Source organism: Orycteropus afer, unplaced genomic scaffold, assembly GCF_000298275.1.
Source record: "Orycteropus afer afer isolate SDZICR_OR568_19922 unplaced genomic scaffold, OryAfe1.0 scaffold00350, whole genome shotgun sequence".
NCBI lineage: Eukaryota > Metazoa > Chordata > Mammalia > Tubulidentata > Orycteropodidae > Orycteropus > Orycteropus afer.
In genome coordinates, this window is record NW_006921937.1 from 1,025,934 (window position 1) to 1,036,329 (window position 10,396).

At 46.0% G+C, this 10,396-nt stretch overlaps 1 protein-coding gene across 1 annotated transcript in view; it reads right to left on the reverse strand.

The window, feature by feature from the left end:
• The window catches only part of FBXL17 (F-box and leucine rich repeat protein 17), an 846,026-nt gene extending 838,558 nt beyond the window's left edge, over nucleotides 1-7,468 (reverse strand). Inside the window, exon 1 of the mRNA XM_007952585.2 lies at nucleotides 6,467-7,468. Within this exon, the coding sequence (XP_007950776.1) occupies nucleotides 6,467-7,468 (1,002 nt within the window). The remainder of the gene's footprint in view (nucleotides 1-6,466) is intronic.
• Nucleotides 7,469-10,396: the final 2,928 nt, after the last annotated feature.

A 10,396-nucleotide genomic window follows, 5' to 3' on the forward strand; every position in this document is an offset into this window, starting at 1 on the left:
GGAAACCCAAGGAGGGGTCGCTATGAGTCAGGTCTGACTCGACGGCACATAACAACAACAACAACAACTCCAGTACAAAAGCCACTACATGACTCCTGATCTCCAAATATATGGCTATTGTGACTGAGAAAACAGAATTTTAAATTTTATTTAATTTCAATTATTTTAAATTTAAATAGCCACACTAGATAGTGGCTACTAGGAAGGTTGGGCAATCCTACTTCCGTAGTGATACTGCCTCGCAAACCCCTAAGGAGGGGTCGCTATGAGTCGGGTTTGACTCGAAGGCACATAACAACAACAACAACAACATATTGGAGAGTGCAGGTTTAGAAGAACACACTAAACTGGTACAGCAGTTACCTCTGGAGAGGAAACTGCAATGAGATGGTAGAAGTGAGCCAAGGCAAACTTTTGCTTTACTTGCATTTACTTGCATTTGTTTGTGTTTTAAAGCAAGAAAGTATTTTTTATATAAGAGTAAAAAGAAGAAAAGCCTGATATTGAACCAAAATGTACTTATGACATGTTATTGTTATTGTTGTTGTTGTTGTTATGTGCCATTGAGTCAGACCCGACTCATAGCAACCCCTCCTTGGGTTTCCGAGGCAGTATCACTACGGAAGTAGATTGCCCCATCTTCCTTCCTAGGAGTTGCTGGTGGGTTTGAACCGCCAGCCCTCTGGTTAGCAATCCAGTGCCTTAGGCACTACGCTACCAGAGCTCCCTTAAGTCAGTTCCCAATTCATAAGGACTCCATGCAGCATAACAGAAATCAGACCGTTGTGATCCACAAGGTTTTCACTGCCTCATTTTTAGAAGTAGATCACCAGGCCTTTCTTTCTAGTCTTAGTCTGGAAGCTCCACTGATGCTTGTTCAGCATCATAGCAACACGCAAGCCTCCACTGACAGATGAGGGGTGGCTGCACTTGAGGTGCACTGGCAGAGAATCAACCCTGAGTCTCTGGGTGTAAGGCAAGAATTCTACCAGCAATCAAACTCCTACTGTCCCCATGAAACAACATAGAAAATGTTTAGTTTTTCTCTTTCACTTTTATCATAACCTGGGAAAAGTTAGGCCAATATGGTAGCTTTCTTCTAAAACATACTTAATATCACATTTCCTCATATTACTCTCAGAAACTACCATGCCCCCCTGCACTTTTTTTTTTTTTTTTTAAACAGCTAGAGTAACTTGTACAAAAGATACAGCAATAGAATTGTAAAGGCTATATATATTGGTCCATCATCAGGAGAGGAGGGTATACTTTCTAAGGAGGTTTCCCACCTAAGGTGATAGATTTGTGCACCTCTCTATGCAACAAATCTTTCCAATCATCATAGCTACCCAAGTCCTCTTTTCCAAGCAAAACACCTCATTGTTACCAGAACCCTTTCATCATCACAAGGCTCTACTGTGGCAAAAAACAAAATTTACTGAGGTCAGGATATGAACATTTTTTAAGAGACTTAGTTTAGTGGCATGGCATATTTACCCACAGTCTCACAAACTTCCTCAACACCTGATCATCCGTTCATAAATATTTACTGAATGCTGCTAATACATGCCAAGGAGCTCTGCTAGCGTAGCGATACCACCTTGGAAAGCCAAGGAGGGATCTCTATGAGTCAGATCCGACTCCAGAGCACTGAGTTTGGTTTTTGGATCACTACAGAAGTAGATTGCCCAACCCTCCTTCCAAGGAGTGGCTGGTGGGTTTGAACCGCCAGCCTTCTGGTTAGCATCAAGTCCCTTAGGCACTACGCTACCAGAGTCCCTCCGCAGTGATACCGCCTCGAAAACCCAAGGAGGGGTCACTATGAGTCAGGTCTGACTCAACAGCACATAACAGCAACAACAATATATGCCAGGCAGTGTTCCTAGGGGAGGGGATACAACAGCAAACAAGATAACACTGGCACAGCCTCTGCCCTCAAAAGCCTTACCCCCAAAAGTTCAACTTGGATTGGAGGACACTAAAAAAAAAAATCTCAATTTATCCAGGTAGTTCTACTCACTACATTCTGAATACCACTAGGGCCCTGAGACTAGATAAAGGATCTTTATTAAAATTTCTAATACAAGGAATAGAAATCTAAATGACAACATGTGAAAGACTTCAATATGACAAAGGGGTCTAATGGGTAATTTCCCTAGACCAAGTTTTCAGCAATCCACAGCAAAAATGTGAAAAAACAACAATGTAGCAGATAAAATAAATTTACAGGGAATTTCTTTATTATAAGCCATGTCCCTCCTCTTTATTTTGTGTATATGTGGGGGAATATAATTAAAATATTATATACTTTATTATTTAATGATTTAAATAAAATAAAATAAACCTTCATTGAGTCGACTGCAATTCTAGCAACCCCCAGTGGGTTTCTGAGGCAGTAAATCTTTACAGAAGTATATTGTCCCATCTTCCTTTTCCAGAGTAGCTGGTGGGTTTGAACCACCAACCTCCTGGTTAGCAGTCAAATGCTTTAGGCACTGTAACACCAAAGCTCTTCCATAATGATTTAAATAGCACCTGTTTTTTTTTTTTTTAAAAAAAAAAAAAAACAGTTTTCTTAGCCAAATAAGAAGACAATAATCAAACATCTGTACCAAATATTTGTTACTATTTTTTCATATGGGAACTCTGGTAGCATAGTGCCTAAGGCATTTGACTGCTAACCAAAGGCGGCGGTTCAAACCCACCAGCCACTCCTCAGAAGGAAGGTTGGGCAATCAACTTCCGTAGTGATATTGCCTCGGAAACCCAAGGAGGGGTACATAACAACAACAAACACATTTGTTCATATTATGCACCTCCTGAGAATTTCAAATTCTATTCCTCATTTCCCCTTTTTGATCAGGATTTTTCTATATAATTCTTGATCTAAATGTAAAGACAGCTGGACACCACCCAGTTTTCCGGTTTCATGGCAAAGGAGACAGTGATCGGATACGTATTCCATTTCCTCTACGGATTCCACACTCTTTCTTCCTTTAGTGCTCCCACCAAACACAGACCAACTATTGTCCATTGGATGTCCACCTGCAAGCTTTTAAGACCCCAGGCACTACACAACAAATGAAGAGGCAGAACAGAAGCACCAAAATCAACATTAGGGTAAGTTACAGGGATATCCCATGAAATCATGACCCTAAGCCTCCAAATCAAGAAAATAAATCCCATGACATGCTAGGTTGTAGACAGGCAGTATAAGCAGCTGATGTTTTTGTTGTTGTTGTTGTCAACAAAAACATACGTATCTTTTGCCAGTTCAACCTTTTTCAGGTATATATAACTTAGCAGTATCAATTACCTAAGTTAAGTTGTGCAAATGTCACCCCCAATTGATGTCAGATTTCCCTTCATCATAAACAGTGATTTATTACTTCCCATCCAATGGATCCCCCTTTCTCTCTCCCTCTGATCCCTAGTGTGGTAGTTCAGTTTGTGTGTCAACTTGGCTGGGCCTGGCTGAACGGCTGGGCAGCTGGATGTAGTATTCCCCATGATGAGACTGGTAATCAACTCCATGGTGGAATCTACTGTGAGCAGCTGAGTAGCTGCCCTAGGGATGTGGTCTGCTTCCTGTATATAAGGAGATGCCTTGGGAAACAGTATCTAGCTTATGGCACCTTGAACCCTGCATGTAGCCGTGTCATTGTTCAGCTCTGCCAATCTTGGGACTTTCAATGGACTTGAATCAACCACCTCCTGTGAGGTTTGATAACATTGAGACTGAGCTTTTTTATTTGTCAACCTTGGGTCTGTCAGCCTCAGCAGCCAGCAGCTGAGTGAAGAAAAGTCTCCAGCTTCAGTCGGCCAGGAGCAGGAGGCAGAACTGCAGCCCAAGGTTGAGGGGCTTTCACATAGCCCCTAGAGTCTGGCACTTTGAACTCAGACTTCTAGCTTCCCAAACTGTAAGGGAATAAACTGTTTGTTAAGGCCATCCCATGTGTGGTATACTCTTGTCAGAGCATCACTAGGTAACCAGAACACCTGGTAACCACTAACAGACTTTGGTCTCTATACATTTGCCTATTCTTGTCATTTCATATAAGTGACATCATACTGTATTTGTCCTTTTGTGATTGACTTACTTCTCAGCATAATCCATGGAATCCAGTCATTAAGGCCAGATGACCCCTGAAACTATTACCCTGAGGAAATCTTTAAACTTTGAACTAAAAGTATCCCCTTAATTCATCTTTCAACCAAATAGGTTAGCCTAATTAGAAAAGAATGTCTGCATCAATCCTCATACTCTTTAAAGAATTATTTATATGTGATCAAATTGACCAAACAAACCAAAAAAAAACTGCTATCAAGTTATTCTGACTCATAACAACCCCCACTCTGTTTTCAAGGCTGTAAATCTTTATGGAAGTAGTAGACTCCCTCATCTTTCTTCAACAAAGTGGCTGGTGGGTTCAAACCATTGACATTTTAGTTAGCAACTAAGAGCCTTAATCACACCACCACCCAAAGCAACTCCAAAGGATAGAAGAGAAGCTTAGGAGGGGAGGGAGTTTGTGTTGTTGTTGTTGGTATGTGCCCGCGAGTCAAACCTGACTCATAGCAACCCTTCCTTGGGTTTCCAAGGTGGTATCACTACGGAAGTAGATTGCCCAACCTTCCTTCCGAGGAGTGGCTGGTGGGTTTGAACCTCCAGCCTTCTGGTTAGCAGTCAAGTGTCATAGGCGCTATGCTACAGTGAAATCATTTGGAAAAGGTTATTGAGAAAAGTAAGACAACTTAAGGAATGTAACCAATGTCACTGAACTGCACATGTAGAAACTGTTGAAGTACTATTTATTTTGTTGTGTTGTTGTTGTTGTTGTTATGTGCCGTCGAGTCAAACCCGACTCATAGCGACCCCTCCTTGGGTTTCCGAGGTAGTATCACTACGGAAGTAGGATTGCCCAACCTTCCTTCCAAGGAGTGGCTGGTGGTTTTGAACTGCCAGCCGTCTGGTTAGCAGGCAAGTGTCTTAGCCACTATGCTACCAGAGCTCCTATTTTGTTGTGTACATTTCACAAAAAAAAAAAGATGGCAGAGCAACCAGGTGAGAAGACTATGAGGCAACTTATCAAGCCCTGACTTTTGATTTCTGGATTTCTATTACATAATAAATAAACTTCCTTTTAACCGATTTTTTAAAAAAGGCCACTGAACACACATAACAGGCAATTACTCCTCTAACAAATATTGCTTCATAAAAGTAAGCCATTACATTTTGACAAGAGGACAAGTTAAGTTTTCCCTCCTTTTTGCTGTATTATTCACAGGAACATTACTATCAAAGAAAAAAAAAAATCTGAATACAAAGAATTATAAATACACAAAAAAACTAATCAAACAAAGAAAGCAGACTGGTGACCTTCAGTAAAAATGAAAGTAGCCAAATTCTTATCAAGGTTATTTATGGCTAGTCAAACTGAAAAAATGAAATTTGTATTTATTAAGTTGTAAAAAGGGAAGAGACCAAGAGAAAATAAAAACAAAATAATTAATAACTTACTACAAACTCAATCACATAAAGTTTGTCACTATCATTGACAATTGACAAAAATTTACTTAGTATGAGAAAGTGACGTAGGGCTTACACACAGTACACACCTCCCCTACCCACCTATCCACCACCAATACAATATCTGTCCTTAACCCACCGATAATCTGTAAGCTTTTGTGTAAGGGTTAAAAAACAGGAAAGCAACACAACAAAAAGAACAAGTTTTTTTTTTTTTTTTTTTTTTTTTAATTAGGCAGGCCTAAAATCTACCCCTTTGTATGTGACCTTGGACAAGTCATTCAACCGCTTCAAGCCTACTAGACTGTAACCTGCATAAGAGCGAAGACCACTTCTGCCTGACTCACTACTGTAAGCCCTGCTCTACAGCACTTAAACATCACTTTCTTATATAAAATAAGGATACTAACAGCGTTTATCTCACAGAATTATTTGGAGAATTAAATTAGGTGTATAAAGCTCTGGCATAGTGCCTGATAAAATGTTGAATGCTCAATAAAAGTTGAATTGTTAATAACATCAGCTATCAAACGTTTAAGTAATGTTTGAAGTTTTTCAAATACTAATATACAAAGTTTTTACCCAATAAACATAAATTGTTCAGCTGATAAAAATACTCCGCAGAAACCTGTAAATAGCTTCTAAAGCACTGGGCTGGGAATCTAATAATAAACCCTGAATTGTAAGAGATCAGAGCTATCAGACATTCAATAGACTCCAACTTTCTCTTTCTTCAAAAAAAAAAAATAGGCTGTAAGCATCCCCTCCCCCCGCCCTCCCCTCATTTCCCAATCTCTGGTTCGGACATCCCAACTCGGTCCCCAGCGGTTAAGGACGCCCCCTCCCCTGCTCTTTGGCGAAGCAGAGTGGAAAACTCTTGAGATCAGGGCGGGAGTTGCGGTAAAGAGTATCCCTGCGCCTCTAGCTCAGACCCACCTTGAGCAGGATGGACGGTGGGAGCTGGTTGATGTCTGGGGTTTCGGGGGGTGGCTCCCTGTAACAGTTGCACGGGGTTTCGGAGGGTTCCTGACAGTCTGTGTCGCCACATTCGTGCTGCTGCTGGGCGGGCAAGGGGGCGGCGCCCCACGCTCGGACAGCGTCCCCGACGGCCTCTGTAGTGGCACCTTCTGAAGTAGGAGAGGATGGCGCGGGACAGAGTGGCCGTGAGGTCTGCTCTGGGCCCTGGCAACAGCCGACTTCGGGAGGCCTCGGCGGCGAGGCACCTCCCCCCGCAGGCCCTCCTCCTCCGCCACCGCCGCAGCCCCCGCCGCCGCAGCCCCCGCCGCCGCAGCGGGGCTGCTTGCAGGGGGTGCAGGCGGGAACCCCGGCCCCCTTCCGCTTGCACACCATCTCAGGGGCCGTGGGGGACTCGGCCGGCGGCGGCGGCGACGACGGCCCCCGGAAGAGTTGCACGGCAGCAGGCGGCCCCAGAAAGCGCACGGGCCCCACGCTGGCCAGGAAGAGGCTCCTGCCCTGCTGCTCCCAGGCGGCGGCAGCGGCCAGCCCCAACTCTTTGCAACAGGAGGCAGGCGACGAGGCCGAAGCGGCGGCGGCGGCAGCGGCGGCAGCCGAGGACAGTAGGAAGCGGCGGGCGGCGGCAGCACAATCCTCCGCGGCCAGGGCCGCGTAGCGCTGCGCCAGGTGCTGCGAGGCGGCGGCGGCGGCGTAGGCCCTGTCCCGCGGCTGCGGCGAGAGCGGCGGCTCCTCCTCTGGGCCGGCGGGGGCGGGCGCGCCGGGACTGTGCACGATGAAGCAGAGCATGCAGGGCCCGCGGAAGAAGCAGTCCCGGCTCCGAGGCGCCGCCGCCTGAGGGGGCTCCTTGGCCGGTGGCCGGCGGGGCAACCTGAGGAGAGGGCGGCGGCGGCGGCACCAGCTGCAACAGCGAGGCCTCTTCTGGCTCGGGCGGTTACGCGGCTCCTTCGAGAGAAGGTGGCCCATATAGAAGGCCCCGGGGACGGGGACGGGGCGGGAGGGAGGCCCGGAGAAGCGGGCTCCCAGCGGCAGGGCAGGCCGCTCGCTGGCTCGGCCTCCGGCCCGCAGCTGCACACACGCACACACGGACACACACGCAATGATGGGGGGTGGGCGTCGGCTGCGGGCAGCCCCGGCGCCCAAAGGGGGCTACATGCTTTGCCCAGGGAAGCCGGGTGAACGATGGGACCGAGATTTGGGGATGCGAGGGCGGGAGCGAGCCTGCCGGCTAGGTGACCAGTCCTTGCCCGGCGGCTCAGTCGGTCACAGCGGCGGCGGGGGGAGCGCCGGGTCCCGTTCGGACCATTTTAACTGCGGCTCCGCCGGCGGCGCGCGCACCCGCGACACGGCGCGGGAGCGCGCGGCCCTGTCCGGGAGGGGGCGGAGCCAGCTGCAGCAGCGCGCTCCTTGCAAAAATACTGGCGCTCGGCTGCTCACCCGGGACGGAGGCCAAGCTAGGGACTGCAGGAGGAGAGCGGCTGGCGAGGGTGTGGGGCTCTGGGTGTGCGGCGCGCGCACCTCTCTCCCGGCGCCCCAGGCTTCTTGGAGGCCACTGCGCCCCCGCCCTTTTGGGGCGGGAGGAGACGCATCAGAGCCAGCTGTGTGATATCCGTTTGCACAGCTTTGCTGACGTCCTGAGGTGTAAGTTCAAGAGCTGCCATTGGCCAGGAGCCGCTCGACTTCTCCCCCACCCCCACTCGGATACTGAGGCCCCCGGAGCTGTGTACTGCATCTCTGCAGATAGACCTCTCTGATCCCGGGCTGCCCCTCCAGTGGTATGGGGGATCCGCGGCCTTTAGGTGATGTGGGCCCTTGACCTCTTGTGAGGGACTGATTGGTTGTATGTCACTACCATGTTTCCCCACTTGTTTTCATGATTGTGTCGTAATAGTGACTTTACATAACTTTATTTCGGAATGAAAACATCGCAAATTACCTATGCACAACAGAAAGATAAACACTTTCCTAACCTAGTGAGTCATCCATCCCAGCCTGCAAGCTATAGATGACTATTGTCTGCACCCTCAGAATCCTATCTATCCATCCATCATATACTTTAAAAATGATTGTGTAGCACCTAGTATCTGACGAAATGTTGTAGGTGGCCCTTGGTGACCAAAGTGAAAAAGAGGAAATGGGTTTGTAGACAACCAACCATTTAGAAGGTTTGACTATAATGAAAGCAAAAGGGCAGTAATCAGAATGGTAATTGAGGGAAGGTTAGTTTTCATAACGGAGAAATTTGAGGAGACTTAAATACTAATAGAAATGCACTATGTAGAGAGAGAGATAAGGGAATGAGAAGAGAGAATAGAGGGAGGCCTCTGAGAAGATAGGATCACTGTACCTTAAGAAAGATCTTTCTTTCACTGCAATTAGAGGGAATGAAGAAAGTATGGATACAGAGAGGTTGAAATTTCTGGCAGGAAGCTGAAAGAGCTACTTTCAGATGGTTTCTCTTCAAGTGGAGCCTCATCTTCTGAAGGGTAGAAGAGCAGTGGCTAGTGTTTTGTGAAGCTATTAAGGATAACTCAAGAGCCAAATGAGGAAGCAGTATTGCAGGATTCAAAGTGCATCCCAACTTGGAGACCAAAATTGGTCGCACTCTGCGAGATTTTCCCAATGCAGTGGCCAGCCTCACCTAGCCTTCATCACAAAGCCTTTGCTTGATACTGATTTCTTTATCAAGAATGACTTTTATTTTAGGTCTGTCACGCTCAGAGATTTCACCCCTTTCTAAGCTTGATCACCAGTTACTGACTCATGGTGACCCCAGGTATATCAGAGTAGAAATGGCTCCATAGGTTTTTCAGTGGTGGATTTTTCTGGAAGTAGATCACCAGGCCTTTCTTCTTAGGCCTCTGTTGTTGTTATGTGCTGTCAAGTCAGAACTGACTCATAGTGACCCCTCCTTGGGTTTCCGAGGCAGTATCACTATGGAAGTAGATTGCCCAACCTTCCTTCCGAGGAGTGGCTGGTGGGTTTGAACTGCCAGCCTTCTGGTTAGCAGTCAAATGCCTTAGGCACTATGCTACCAGAGCTCCTTCTTGGGCCTTTAGGTGGACTCAAACCTCCAATCGTTCATTTAGAAGCCAAGCACCTTAACTGTTTGCAGTAAATCTGAATGGTGCAAAAAATTAAGTGCTCAGCTACTAATCAAAAGGTTAGCAGTTCAGATCCACCCAGAGGTGTTTCAGAAGAAACAGGCAGGAAGACCTGTCTGTCTACTTACAAAAAATTAGAGTTGACTCAGTGGCAACTGGTTTGGTTTTCTGCTTTTTGGGCTTTTGTTTATTTGTTTAAAAGCAAAGATCAGTTAGTTTCATGTACCCATTATTCACTATCAAATGTGCCATCCAAACTACATTCATCTACAGATAGTATCCACACACCTTTCATCCTGTACCTATGGGGGTATCTTCTAGAGCCCTCGAGTTGCACTGATGCATAGGTAAAAAGTGTCAGGACTTGCCAGTGGCTTTATGACAGATATTTTGCGATCTCTACTCAGATATATTTTGAGCAAAGGGAGAGATTGTTCTAAGCCTTTTTATTACTTTTCCAGTATCAAAATTATGGGTCCATCAGTTTCATATAAATTAAATATATACCTTACCTTTATGACCAGCCCAGCAGTTCCACTTCTAGATATTTACCCAAGAGAAATAAAACCGTGTATCAGGAAAACACTTGCACAAAAATGTTCATAGCAGCTTTATTTGTGCTTACCAAAAGATGCAAATAGCCCAGATGTCCATCAGTAGGAGAATGGATAAACAAACTATGTTATTTTCATTAAGTGGAATAATACTAAGTAATAATAATAATAAAATTAACTACATAGTGGCTAAAGCACTTGACTGCTGACCAGAAGGCTGGTGGTTCAAACCCACT